The sequence below is a fragment of the Sabethes cyaneus genome, chromosome 3 (genome assembly GCF_943734655.1).
Source record: "Sabethes cyaneus chromosome 3, idSabCyanKW18_F2, whole genome shotgun sequence".
Lineage (NCBI taxonomy): Eukaryota > Metazoa > Arthropoda > Insecta > Diptera > Culicidae > Sabethes > Sabethes cyaneus.
This window is the reverse complement of record NC_071355.1, coordinates 94,076,711-94,091,268: the sequence shown is the minus strand read 5'-3', so window position 1 is coordinate 94,091,268 and position 14,558 is coordinate 94,076,711. Positions and strand designations below refer to the sequence as shown.

The following is a 14,558-nucleotide window of genomic DNA, read 5'->3' as shown; positions in this document are numbered from 1 at the left end:
CTTTCTCGACATAGAGACGGAAAACCAACATTGGCAATAACATTGATGGATTATCTCTTCGTTATCGACGATGAAATAATGTAAGAAAAAACCACTATTTTTCACTATAATTTGGATAATTAAACTCATTTGATTTTCCTACCTGTTTTGAACATTGTGTCGCCAGCACTAAATTTGACGTCCGAAAAAGCGGCAAACGATTTTTCTTCCGTACTGTACATTAAACCTAGTGTCGGAAGTAGTGCGCTGTATAGCAAATGAGACGTGCTATACAACGCACTACTTCCGACACTAGGTACACTAGGAAGTAGTGCGCTGTATAGCAAATGAGACGTGCTATACAACGCACTACTTCCGACACTAGGTTTAACGTACGGTACACAAGATGCCGTTTTTTCGGAAGTCCAATTTAGTGCTGGATACACAATATGACGAAGAGAATCTGTTGATAATTCGGAGCAGCTAAATGAAATTTTGAGCAGTTCTACAAATTACTACTACATATGACCACGGAGCATGAAAAATTATTTTACTAAAAATGTAAGTTCAGATATACTTTATTTATTTAACCTTCTTCAGCTGAGGTGGTAGTCTGACACCAGAAATCAGAAAAATATATAAAAACTCATATCTGCGGTCTAATTACATCCAATAGGTTGCTAAAGATATGTACTCAATTCTAAAATAATAAAAATTAGAATTTTGCATCATTCAATAACAGCAATTATTAAGCCAAGTTTAGGTGTCCAGCAGACTACCACGTCAGCATAATCGCTAAGATTACGGCACCTCAGCCGCAGAAGGTTAAATTAATATATAAGACAAGAAATGTCAGATTCATCTCGCGCAAAAACGTTTAGTTTAGTTTGGAATGTTTTCTCAAGCGTTTGTTACTTTACGTTACGTTACGTTTGTTTGGATAGCAACAATACCATTGAATAATTTGATTTTTTGCCTTCGTAGTAAAAGATTATCATAACCGAAGTTTTTCGTTGTTGAATCCGGAATACCCATTGAAGTGGTCATTCAATTGTAAAAGGTTAAAACTATACAACTTATACTTCTCTAATTCACCGTCGGTCGAAAACCATATCAATAAAGCTAATAAGATCAAATTTATTTCCTTCGACAATGTGCTATTAGTTTCTGTTTCCGGTTATAAATAGCAATCCAATGATATTTGCATTTGCACTATATGTAGGAACGGTATTACACTAAAGTCTTTTTTTACACAGTTTCTTTTTTTTTCGATAACTCAACAACGGTGCAACTTAGGGACCATTTACAAACTACGTGACGAATGTCGAGCCGGTCCCAAATGTATTGAGAAAAACATGAATGGTCCCTAAGTTGCCCCGTTCTTAATAATCGAAAAACCAAACCGTGTAAAAAAAGTACTTGAGTGTAATTCGAACAAGTGAAAATCTATAAAGAAGCAGAAAAAGCATTCCGCTTAATTTTAGTGCAATTAAACGTATTAACTAGAAATTTTACAATCTTTTTGAGTAATTATTTCTCTTATGCTTGGTCACGGATAGGGTAGCGTATCACAAGTATTACAACGTAATCCATTCAGAATTATTATTACATAATTTCTAAAACTACGCAATCGGTTTATTCGCTATTATTAAATCTGCGATTGAACCAAGCCTCTTGGTGAGTACGAAATCAGACGAAACTTCACATGTGGGAAATTGTCTGGCTCTCCCTATCATACTACATGTATTGCTTTCTACGCCAATGGAAGGATTATGTTACCTTAGCTTCAGTTGCCATTCGGTAGCCGTCGTGGTCGGTTCATTTTGTAGTTAATCCGGTAACATCGACTTCAGAGAAGAACTTGTCCTTCAGCATGAGCTGTCCCATTGGAAATTATAATGGGTGAGTAAGGGAAATTCCAACGTTTTTTAAAAATAACAATTTTCGAAATATCAGTAGCTTTTAATCTCTGTGTTGCTGCTGTGAAGTGGTATGCTTAAAGGAATTGAGACTTAAAAATGTTGGTTTGGAAAAGCAGTGGCATGCGGCTTATCAAGTGTTTAATTTTTAATAAACATTAAATGAATTAAAAATAATGCAATAATTCATTCTCGCTGACCCCTCTGTTGACTAGTTGGTTAATGTTATAATCTAGTTGTAGTTACGTGGAATTGAAATTAAAAGTCAACAGATAATACAAAGTTTCTCCAACGATGTTTTTTCCACAGTGATGCCCAGAGTGGTGAACGGTTGGGCTCAGAAGCCGGAATGTTGTACGGGGACTATCTAATGCTTGACAAAGTCCTTAGCGCACAACGGATGCTGTCGGTCGAAAGTAATAAGCCAGTTCACGACGAGCATCTTTTCATCGTTACTCACCAAGGTAGCGCAAAACGTTGATGCAACTGTCGAGCACGAGGATAATCGTCTTTTTCTCACCTTTGCAGCTTATGAGTTGTGGTTCAAACAGATTATTTTCGAGTTGGATTCGATTCGATATCTGTTCAGCACGGAGCACATGGAAGAATCGAGAACTCTGGAAATTTTGAAGCGTCTCAATCGAATCGTCTTGATATTGAAGGTAAGATTAAGTATGTAAGAAAACTGTACATTTTAACAGATTATTAATTTTTATAATGATTAATTGTTCCGAAAACATGTTTTCAACATTGTGGAGTCAAATAAGCATTTGAAAATGACTAGATAGAACATTGTTGCGCTTCGATTGTTTTCCGTATATCGGTAGAGACGCAGTTTTGGCCGCAGAGAAGCCTGCCAGTGCTTTCGTTTCGTCGGGTGTCATGTTTCAAACCAGCAACAACGCTGCCACAAATATTGGGCAGTCAATCCAAAAGGATACAACATTTTGGTTTCCCAGAAATGAAACTTCCTAAAAAGTCAACCTTCAGTGCAGTGTTTATTTTTATACAACTTGGCAACACGCCTGAACCGCATTCTAAATAACATGAAAGCATCGCACTTTTATGGAATCTTTTCACTCGAGCATATCTTAACATAAAAGTTTACCGCCCCTGTGTGAAGTCGACTGTTTCCGCGTACTGCAAGCGGCGTCTTGCTGAGGTGCTTCATTTGTGTTTAAAATTCGTTTGAAAGCTTTTTAACGTATTTAAGTGTAAGTGAAGTAAAATAATTTCAGGTCCGTCGTGTTAAGAGAATAATATGAGACATTTTTTCCCATATTATGATCCAGATGTAAAAAGTAGTGCTTAAACAGCTTGGATGCAAACCGCTAATTTGTTTGTGGGTAGGTATCTCATATCTACGGCAATAATGGAAAAGCCACAAGTAGATCATGGTGATTTCTCAACGGTCTGTAACTAAACTACCTATCCGATTAAGAAAATCAAACAGACCATGAATAAGCGCTCTTACAATGTTTAATGTTAAAAGATACAATTCTACAATTAGTTGTTCATTGTTTTGCAATTATTTGTTCTTATTTGACGATTTATTTTACTCTGCCACAGAAGAGTTTTAAGTTTTAGTACCTTATCTAGTAAATAGTACACCCAATTCTTTTTTTGCACGGATTTTTTTTACACGGATTTTTTTTGCACGACTTTTTTTACACGGTTTCTCGAAATAACACGGTTCTACTCAAATTTCGCCAGCAACAGTTGTACACCCAATTCTTTGTTTACACGGATTTTTTTGCACGACTTTTTTGCACGGTTTCTCGAAATAACACGGATTTTTTTTACACGGTTTCTCGAAATAACACGGTTTATTTTTGCACGGTTTTTTTACATGGGACACATCTCCCGTGTAAAAAAAGAATTGGGTGTAAATCGATCACACGTTTTCGCAATAAACGATTTAGTAATTTAGATTAGTAGGGAGATTATTTTCACCTAGTAATAGATTTTAAAAATAGCACGTGCGTTTAGCTAAACAGAAGCTTAATGCACAATGTTATCGGAATTAAGGGTTAAACTTAAATGCGCTCGCTGAAAAAATTCATTTTAAAAAAAAAATTATCTAAAGGCGGTAAACATAATTTACTTTGGGGATGTTTTGCCTTTCTACTATATAAATATATAGTATAAAGGTATAGAAATCACTTGGAAAACCGGAAATGGAAAGAAGGTCCTGCGGGCCGAATGTTATATACCATTCGACTCAGTTTCGAAAACTGAGCATTTTCTGTGTGTGTGTATGTATGTGTGTGTGTGTGTGTGTGTGTGTGTGTGTGTGTGTGTGTGTGTGTGTGTGTGTGTGTGTGTGTGTGTGTGTGTGTGTGTGTGTGTGTGTGTGTGTGTGTGTGTGTGTGTGTGTGTGTATGTGTGTGTGTGTGTATGTGACGCTTTTAATCTCACTCACTTTTCTCGGAGATGGCTGGACCGATTTTAATGTTCTTAGTGTCAAATGAAAGGTCTAGGTGTCCCATTGGTCGCTATTGAATTTCATACTGATCGGACTTTTAGTTCAAAAGTTATGTATAAAAATACGAAAAATATGGGACTTCATTATCTCATAGGTCTCTTAACCGATTTGAACAAAATTGATTGCATATGAAAGAAGAGCCTTGCAAACCCTTAACTTCCAAATTTCATGACGATTGGACTTGTAGTTTGAAAGTTACATAAAGAAATGTGAAAAAATAGTATTTAAAACATATTTATGTAACATATAAGCATTAATTTAATGAAAAACATCACACATTTTATGATTATTTGAAAATTACTGCTGAGATCTATCAAACGAAACCGAGTTATTTAAAATCGGACGCTTCATTCAAAAGTTATTCAAACTTTAACACTTAAGCACCGTATATTAAACCGTTAAAACGTGTGAAATCAAAACATATCAATCAAATGTTGATTGTATTCAATGTATGAGATGTGTGTGATGTATGTGTGTATGTATGTATGTATGTATATATGTATGTATGCGATGACAATTTGCAATTTTAAAATTTGCAATGAAATTCAAGAAAAGTGAGAAACATGTCAATTGTCTGAAGTTTTTGAAGCCTCTTAGTGGAATACGAACTCTGAAATTAAAGAAAAGAAAAAACTTTTACCGACTAAATTCCACTATTTAATATTTATTCGCGACAGATACGTATACGCTTTGAAATAAGACACTGATGAAGTCTGCACGTCGTAGGCGAACTACGTATCTGTTGCAAATAAATATTAAATAGTGGGATTCAATCGAAAAGTTTTTTCTTTTCTTTGATTTCAGATTTCAATTGTCATTTTCTTCACTTGCTGTTACTCACAATTGTACAAGAAAAGCAAAAAGCGAAGAAAAGCAGTTTATTTAAGCATGTAGGTATAGTGGTGTATTGAATCAAAAATACAAGTTAGTTGATTTTTCCAAATAAATTTATACAAATTTCAAACAAATTTTACGCAACTTTAGATGCTCTTTTCAATCAGTAGATACTAGAGCTTAGAAATGTTATATGAAAAACAGGAAGTAAACGTTGCACGATAGTAATTTTGTAATATTTGTTTTCGTTTGTGACATTTTAAAGGACAGATGTCTTATGTCATGTATCATGTTTTAATAAATAAATCAAAAAAAACAAGCACTGGGAATCATATCGATCGTATTTCCCATTCTCAAGCATGTTTATGGTGCAGCTTTGGCACTATTTTTCGACCTCGTCTTGTTTTCCTAACCCTCTAACATTGTAAAAACGAAGCGATCAAGCTAATGACTATCTTTTCATGAAAGTACATTCAAAAGAAGCTTAAGTTTTGATTTTCATGCAAAAATAATTATCTGAAGGAGCGCTAGCTAAGAAATAGTTCCATTTCTCGTTTTCATATCTAATGCTCTATTCAGTAATTTTTGTCTAATTCAGATATATTGCAAAATTCAAGCCAAGCAAACTAATAGTAAAATTTTGAGATCAATCATTTTGTTGTAGATATCCTTTTTCTTCATAAGTGAAATATAATAATAATTTTTCTGAACTCTTGTTTTTCAAAGATGCTAACTTTTGAATGCATGGTATTAATATCAAAATATCTGCTATGAACAAATACTTCATATTGTCAATTCAAAACAAGTTTCGTATGTGGCTCTGAAGCCCGAAAGTTAAGGCCGACCGATTATAAAACTAAATAAGGTGTTCATCAAGTAACATAAATGACGCTTACAAGTATTTACGCACCCAAGGAAAGGAAATATAAATATTTTACGCAATACGTTGTGAATTTTACTGGCAAATAAGGATTTCGAGGAATACGGAACGGATATGTAAAAATATAGTCAAGTTAATTGTTGATGTTCCTGAGAAGATAAATATTCATTATTGTGGCAGTAGAAAGGCTAGGTCACGCCGCTAGGTGGATTAATTTGGGTTTTTCACTATGTTGTTTTAAAGCAACATTGCGTGTTTAAGGGTTAATTTCGTTCAGCCAGACTTTGCAGCCAACTTTTAGGGTAAAATATGCCTTAAAAAATTGATTAATTTTGGATTGCGATGAAAAATTGCACTATGAAAGATAATTCAATGGAACAAATTTGCCTTAAATGGAAGATCTAGTAAACTGTAACAAAAAACTGGCAGCTCTGTCAATATTCGGGAGACACTGAAGTGATGGTAGCTCGCTCTGCTGGTCAAGGTGGTCCCTAGACGCATCTGTGTGAGTGAGTGCTAATATTCATACCGCAATGTCAACATAGTCGAACAAACTCTAAAACAGAATTTTAGAGTGCTTACTAACACTTATGCAAAATAAACTACCTTCGTGAAAAGAAGCGTCGCTGGTGGTGTCGCGTGACGTTTATATGGAAAAATAATAGAGTTGATAGTCTTGTTAATAATGGGGTCTTCGCTTAACCCGAATCATCCCAATGATGCCATATGGCATTACTTGACAAATTTTATACTTTTCGGTATAAAATGAAAACACATAGCTATTTCCATAATTTGGTAATACTATTTTGAAGGCAAATAGATATAGTTCGACAAAAAATATCACATTACGTATTTAAGCTTTGTACCTTGATGCAATAGCATTTCAAAGTTGAAAATTTGACTGATTTTGCGGAGTAGTTCTGGGTTGATTCGGGTTAAATCCTACATTTATTAAGCCTTTCACAAAAAAGCTTCGCTGTCTAACCGACGGTCTTACAATAACTGGCGAATGTCGGATGGTGGATGTCGGCATGTAACGACATTATTGTAGGAGATCCTCCGTTTGAGGTTCACCCAAAACATTGTCTATCGAAGGCATGGGAGACGTTGGGAGGGTTGGCGGTCTTCAGTACAACGTTTATCTATCTTTAGCCCGTCCATATCCTGCCGAGGCTAGAACCGTAATGCAATGGACCGTGGCTAGAACCGGCCAAAAGACCAGATCTTCTCTGATATTTGTTGAGTTACGGTGACAAAACTCCCAAAAGAAGACCAGATCCTCCTTCGCATTACACTTCTAGATGAAGGCGGCAACTTCCGGTAGACAGTTCGTACTATATATCTCTCAGTAGACCGCAAGCCCCGGTAGAAAGAACAGCATTTTTGACATTCCATTCTCGCTGATCGTCAGCCACAGAAGGACCTTCTTCGGGAGCTTGGGGTGGGAGATATATTTAACGGCATCGCTTACCTCCTTGCTGTAGGACGTAAGGCATTCGGTCCTTCGCCAGTCGTTGCCGTTCAGCGTCAAGCAGATCTCGTCGTCCAGTACGACCATGACGTCGTACCAGCACTTCTGCCAAATTTTCATCTGATAATATTCTGCCTTAATGATAGAAACGAACACACGGAATCACGATAGTCTTCTTATAAAAACATGCAATGTAACACTAAAATCAAAAAGGCTGAACGCAAGATTGAATACATGGCAGCCAGAAAGCTCGTTGATAAATAGCGAAAACAAAAGGGGTCCAAGATTACACCCCTGAGGGATGACCGAATCATTCGTAGATATCTGAAATTAAAGAAAAGAAAAATACTTTTTCCAAATTATTATTTATTCGCGACATTCGCGTATTTCGCTTACGACTTGCAGGCTTCATCAGTGTCTGTTTTCGAACTTCGTAATTTGGGAAAAGTTTTCTTCTTTTCTTCAAATATCGGGTTTCAGTAGACGCTCCAAAAACTAGTTAATTCGTAGACGCTTCAGAATGCGTAGCTCCTATCTTAATGCAAACCGATCGGTTTGTCAAAAAGGCTCTGAACCAGGCGATCAAGGATCTGTAGAAGCCAAGTTTCTCTAATTTTCCAATCTCTAATCCGTGATCCACTCGATCGATTGCTGTCTTGAAATCAGCGTAGACAGCATCAACTTATCCGTTGTTGTCAACTTTGCGAACGCAAAGTGATGCATACTCGGTCAAATTTATCGCATCAGATAGCTTAGAATACCCAAGCAACAATGTGAGTTTTATTGTACTCTTATGGCGGTTTTCATGACCAATTTTGGTCTTTAATGCTATCGTAAGAGTGTAATAAAACCCAAATTGTTACTTGGGTAGTCTCCATGTTGAGCAGTTGAAATGTACTTCTTACTTGAGTAGAAACACGTCTCAATAGCTTTTGAACAGCAGTTTAGGTAGGTGATGTTTCTGTAATTCCGAACGTCTCTCTTGTCACCTGTCTTGTGAACAGGGAACATTAATAAGAATTTTCACAATTCATGAAATTTGCTCTCTAGCTGTGACCTGTTAAATAATTTCGTAGGAGGAGTAAGTAACACCTCCGAGCAAAACTTTAGAATTGTCGCTGGAATGCCATCTGGATCAGCAGCATATGAAAGCTTTAACTTTCGGAGAGCAGACTTGACAATGTGTTCACTAAAAAAAAGCAAAATGGACGGAATCATTGATAGCAATGGCGACATGATCAGGTGAGGTAGAGCTTTCGTTCATAAAGACGAATTCATAAAGTATTGGGCAAAAAGATCGCACTTCCTAAATCCAAGATACCAACTTGTTCCCCAAGATGAACTAACACTGGCAGATCAGGTTCTTTCTTCTTGGAATTTACGAAATACCAGAATAACTTTGGATTCCTGCCCAACGGTGACTGCGTAGGGAGAACATATCGTTAAAACAGATACCTGTTCAGTTTCTTGCAATCGTTCGTTACTCGTATTGTTGAACTCCTGTTTCGTAAGGTGAGAACGATTGCGACAACGTCTTTGTAGAGCTCTAGCCCTCAGCCGTTGTAGTCTTCGTAGGCGATTATTCAACCAAGGAGGCTTTGGCGATGGGTGGCCGTCGAATAAAAATTCAGTTTTCACGTTCAACATTCTTTGCTGCAAATATTAGACGGCGTCGTCAATACATGTAGCAGAATTTAGTGTCTGTCAGTCAACGCGAGAGATCGTGGGTCTGACTTAGTCATAATCAGTTCATCGAGTCTAGTGCACCAGTGCAGGAAAGAATACTGAAAACTAATCGGCACTGGGAGTTTTAACTGAACCTCCAAAGCACGGTGGTCTACGTCGAGAATAATGAAAATTATCAATAGTTTCCGAAACGGTGTAGACGGGTGTTGTGGTTTCGATAAACAAGACCAGATCAAGAAATCAAGCGTTTCTGTTGGCTATGCCATTGACTTGCATCAACACATGTAGGTCATCAACATAAACGGTCGATAAGTGACGGCAGATAAATCCGCACAGGGAGTCGACCAGAAATGTTCGGTTTTTTTTATTTATACCACCAAAGTTGAGTTTGATTGTAGTCCCAAAACAACTGCTGAGCATAATCACCGAATTCCAAGTTGGAGACAACAGTACCGATAGAGTACACATACTTAGCATTCTAAAGGGTTCCCCAGGCACCCCTTCCAGCTTAAAATAAAAATTTTCTAATTGTATCTTCTAGCTTCTGGTGGATCAGGTTCCTATTCTGGAGACGATGACTCCGTTGGACTTTATGGATTTTCGTGATTACCTATCGCCGGCTTCGGGTTTCCAGAGTTTGCAGTTCCGGCTGTTAGAGAATAAACTCGGTGTGAAAACCGAACACCGCGTCAAGTACAATCAGAAATATTGGGAAGTCTTTTCCAGCGATCCAGCGGCGGTTGAAAAAATCGCCGCAACCGAAAGTGAGCCGTCGTTAGCCGATCTGGTTGAAAAATGGCTTGAGCGTACGCCTGGATTGGAGGAAGATGGTTTCAATTTTTGGGGAAAGTTTCAAGAGAGTGTGGAACAGTTGCTACTGGAACAGGAAGCAAGCGCTATGGTATATAAGTCTCTTAACATTTATCATTATGGTACTTAAATTTAACTGAATTCCTTTTTAATACAGAAAGAGGAGTACGAACATGTGAAAAATTATCGTTTGATGGACATTGAAAAGCGTAGAGAGGTGTACAAATCAATTTTCGACTCAAGTGTACATAACGCTCTGGTCACCCGCGGTGATCGTAGATTTACACACAGAGCTCTCCAAGGAGCTATCATGATTACGTTCTACCGCGACGAACCTAGATTTAGTCAGCCACATCAACTCCTTATGCTATTGATGGATATCGATTCGCTCATTACAAAATGGCGTTGTTAGTGATTATCATACATAATTCTTAGGTACATAATGTAAGTCAACATTTCAATTGATTTCAGATAATCACGTAATTATGGTACAAAGAATGATAGGGTCTCAGCAACTTGGCACTGGCGGTTCCTCAGGATATCAGTATTTGCGTTCGACTCTCAGGTATATTTTTACATCGTAACTTGACTCGTTTGACTAATGTTGAACATTTCAGTGACCGTTATAAAGTGTTTATTGACCTCTTCAACTTGTCAACGTTCCTAATGCCTCGCGGATCTATTCCACCATTAACTGATGAAATGCAGAAGGCTCTAAATCTCGCTTGGGGGTCCCCTGCACATAGACCCCGTCATCAGGTGAAACACCTGACAGAAAAATAAGCAATAAAAAAGGATAATGAACTATTGAATTACATTTATGACATACTTGTTTTGCAGCTTTAAAAAATATGACTCAGTAAAATATGCAGTTTTATAATAATTATTTGTAAATTTAGTTGACATAAAAGAAATCCCTAACACTTAGATTGCTGTTTTGATGTAATTTTTCGTTATACGGCAAATACGATATCAACAGGAGGATATTACTTGTTGAAAATTTCTAGCAGCGTAATGCATCACTCACATATCTGTTTTGAAAATAGGCGAAAATAATTTACAAAATATGGACCCTATTCTGTAAGTCACATCGAGCAACTCGGCTCGACTCAGTCACTGTCGAGTGCCGAGTGCAAGAAGAACGGGCAGCATAGCGGCTCAATGCACGACTAAAACAAAGTTAGCTCAAGTGTCACTTGCTAACCGTTTAGCCACTAGCTTTTTGGCGGTGGACTCAGTCGAGTTACTCGACAAAATCGGGTCGCGTGTGACTTACCGAATACCAAAAGTCGACTAGTCGAGCAAAGTGACGCTCGGCGGGACTTACAGAATAGGGCCCTATATTTCGCTTTTCCGTAATTTAATCTAACCCCGTCAAGCGCCTAGCGGGGTAAAAGTTCGATTCGCTGACGGGGCAAAAGTGCGATGGTGTCATGGACGAGGCAAAAATGTATAGCTAATTATATACAGCTTAAGGCAGTATATTACAGATACTAGAAATGAAAGATCTGCAGAAAACTGTGAGCTCTACAGATGTTGCTCGAAGAAAAACAATGTGTTTTCGCTGATGAAACAAAAAATACACGTTTGGAAAAGTTTCGATCTAACGGAGGCTGCAATACACCAGTGCAAAATAGAAAAGGTACAAATTGAGAATATTCTTTATCAAAACATAACGCAGATTGAAGATAATATGGTTTTGTTAGCTACTGCTGGGCTAATTTCATGGATTCTAGCTTCGAACTTTTGCCCCGCTAGTGGGGTAAAAGTGCGAATCTGCACTTGATCAGAAGAAAGAAGAATTTATTTTGCAAAACACTATTACCGCAGATGATTTATAGTTGAACGTGAAGACACTGAGTTACTGCATCACAATAAAATATATTATGTTGTTGTCCTTCTTTATATCTCACGAAAATTTATGACAACTTCAAACATCGCACTTATGCCCCGCCCTACTCTATAGATTCATCACTGCGACCAGTATCGTTGATTTATTGTGATATCGCCTGGGTATTTGCTGTATAACTTGTACTGCATTTTTTGCTATACAGGTATACCTCGATAGTACGTACACCCGCGCATCGTTTAGCGTACGTACTATCGAAACGTACGTACTATCGAATCACAATTTTTAAGGTAAAGTATTGTTTTTATTATACTACATATTGTCTAAAACTTCCAAATTAGACAGATCAGATCAGATATTATAAAATAAATCTTAGTAGCTTATCTTAGTAAAATTATTTTAGAAACAAAGGTAAAAAAACTACAAATGTTAAAAAATAATTGAAAAGTAAAGCAAAAGGAATCCAAAACACCTATTTTTTCAAAATTCTCTCTCAAATTGAAAATTTACACATTTTAATCGAATATATCTAGGTAAACTGTGTACAGCAATCAGGGCCTGACACAAAAGACGATCATTAAGACTGTCGCAGTGGCCTTTTAACCCAATGCCCTTCTGGCATACAAAAAAAAAATGAGGAAGCATGACAAGGGGAGCTCAATAGCCGTCATTCGGGATATTTCATTCCAAATCCACTAATATCAATCGAGTGAGCTTCCAGTCTATATGCTGGACAATAAGCTGAGCGAGTGCTTTGAACAGAGAATAGTTAACTACAATAATCGGCTGTAGGCTGCGTAAATTGGAGAATTTCCTATAAGGCTGCTTATCTGCGTAGGAAAGCATACCTGTCCCATTTGAATATTAATCGATTTTGAGAAAAACACGGAAGTCGCTTATTTATATCCTAATTTACCTTAAAAATTGTAATTTAGACGGACATTGTTCGAAAAATTTTCCAAAAATATTAAACTTGAACAGTTCCATATGCAAAATAAAAGCATAACTATCCCATAATAATATTGTCCATTATAAACATTTTCTTTTAGCCAATTTAGGTAACAATATTATTTTAATTTTCGCCTCTATTGAGTGTGATAATAATTTCACAATTTTCTTTGGCGATGACAAGGAGAAAAGTATTTGATAGAGCAACTTTTCTCTACGATTCTTTTCCACAATGTCCTTTATGGTGATTTTTTTTCATTTGAGAAGTTTTCAAAAAATAGCTCGTGTTGTTTTTTCGACTGCAGAACAACTTCAAACTTTATCAAGTTTGTATTTAGCAGTGAGGCAGTTTAGCTGCCCATTTATAAATATAGTCTTTCGAATGCCTTCGAGATATTGGGATTTATAAATTGTGTATTTAAACCAGACCAATGACTCTATGTCCAAGACCGCGACGTCTTTCTTGGCTTCTTTAATCACGATCTTAAAGTCCTGAAATATCATAGGAGCGTTCCGGTTGCGCATACATTGGCATAGGAACTATCTTCCGCCATGTACAGTTAAAAATTTAAAAAAATACATATGGGACAGACATGCTTTTATTTAGCAATCGCTTGTAAATAAAGGCATAATTGTCCAATCTTCGAAATTTTGAAAAAAAAAAATGGATTTGTGTTTAACTTTACAACAAAATTAATGTGGATAGTTTTATTACTAGTGTAACGTAAATTTTTTCCGAAGAAAGTGAAATAATTCTTCTATAATAACGACAACACCCGTCGCAGTTGGGAAGAATGCGAATTGCAGAAAAGGTGAATTCTCTGAGCAAAAATCTGCAAAATTTAGTACCGACAATAAGTCTGCCCGGAATGCTAAAATAACTGTTATTTAGAACGTACATTTTAATAATTTACTATTTAAGAACTGTTTTTAATTTAAAACACTGGTTTTTTTACATAATAGAAATAACTGATATTTATAATTTTTGAATACGTATTTGCTTGTATCTCATAAATGCTTGACTCATAAATATTCATAAAAATGCTTTTGCTTTATATAGCAACTAAAAAAATCATTGTTGGAAAATGTACGTACTATGGAGGCAAAATATCGAGGGTACGTACTAACGAGGGCACGTACTATGGAGGTATACCTGTAATCGCTATTGAATGAGCGATGTGTTTATTAAATTTTATGCGTGCTTGTGTGTAGTGGGATTTTACCTTCCTTCAATGCTAACTCTACTTTACCCACCTTACTTCTCTCGATCCAATTACAGCCATCCCTGGTGAGGCTGACCAGCACACATTTGACTGTAAGAGTGAATTTTTGCACTGTCGAGAGTGCTTTTATGGAGGTCATATAGAATTCAGCATGAAGGAAGGGTAATGAAGAGCCTGAGAATAAACCCATGCTAAACTCATTTGACATCGAATGGCCTGATCCTACTTAGATTCGAGCCCACGATCTCTCGCTTGTCAAAGCAGACTCGGTTACCTTGCAGCTATGAAGTCCCTCTACCGGAAAGGTTTCCATTGGGTTACATATCTACTGAAAATTCCTCTCGTTAGTCCTTCATCTTTATATATTTGGTGTATCTCGTCATTGATGCGTCTGCGCCATACTCCATCTTATTTGTCGCTAAAAATTGATCACAATAACTGACGCTCGAAAACAAATAGAGCTCAACGGTTGCT

General features: G+C 36.8%; 1 protein-coding gene across 1 annotated transcript; it reads left to right on the top strand.

Annotated features, from left to right (window-relative positions):
• Positions 1 to 1,801: 1,801 nt before the first annotated feature.
• LOC128742258 (tryptophan 2,3-dioxygenase) lies at positions 1,802 to 10,898 on the top strand. The gene is made up of 7 exons (XM_053838558.1): positions 1,802 to 1,881; positions 2,208 to 2,362; positions 2,427 to 2,560; positions 9,796 to 10,155; positions 10,222 to 10,471; positions 10,536 to 10,629; positions 10,682 to 10,898. The coding sequence occupies exons 1-7, from the start codon at positions 1,853 to 1,855 to the stop codon at positions 10,845 to 10,847; spliced, it is 1,188 nt and encodes a 395-aa protein (XP_053694533.1). The 5' UTR covers positions 1,802 to 1,852; the 3' UTR covers positions 10,848 to 10,898.
• Positions 10,899 to 14,558: the final 3,660 nt, after the last annotated feature.

Bases quoted from the DNA above. Each gene is read 5' to 3' on its own strand.
- LOC128742258 (XM_053838558.1), top strand. From the start codon at position 1,853: ATGAGCTGTCCCATTGGAAATTATAATGG. The intron at 1,882-2,207 runs GTGAGTAAGGGA...TTTTTTCCACAG, and splicing joins CCCATTGGAAATTATAATGG to TGATGCCCAGAGTGGTGAAC. The intron at 2,561-9,795 runs GTAAGATTAAGT...TGTATCTTCTAG, and splicing joins GAATCGTCTTGATATTGAAG to CTTCTGGTGGATCAGGTTCC.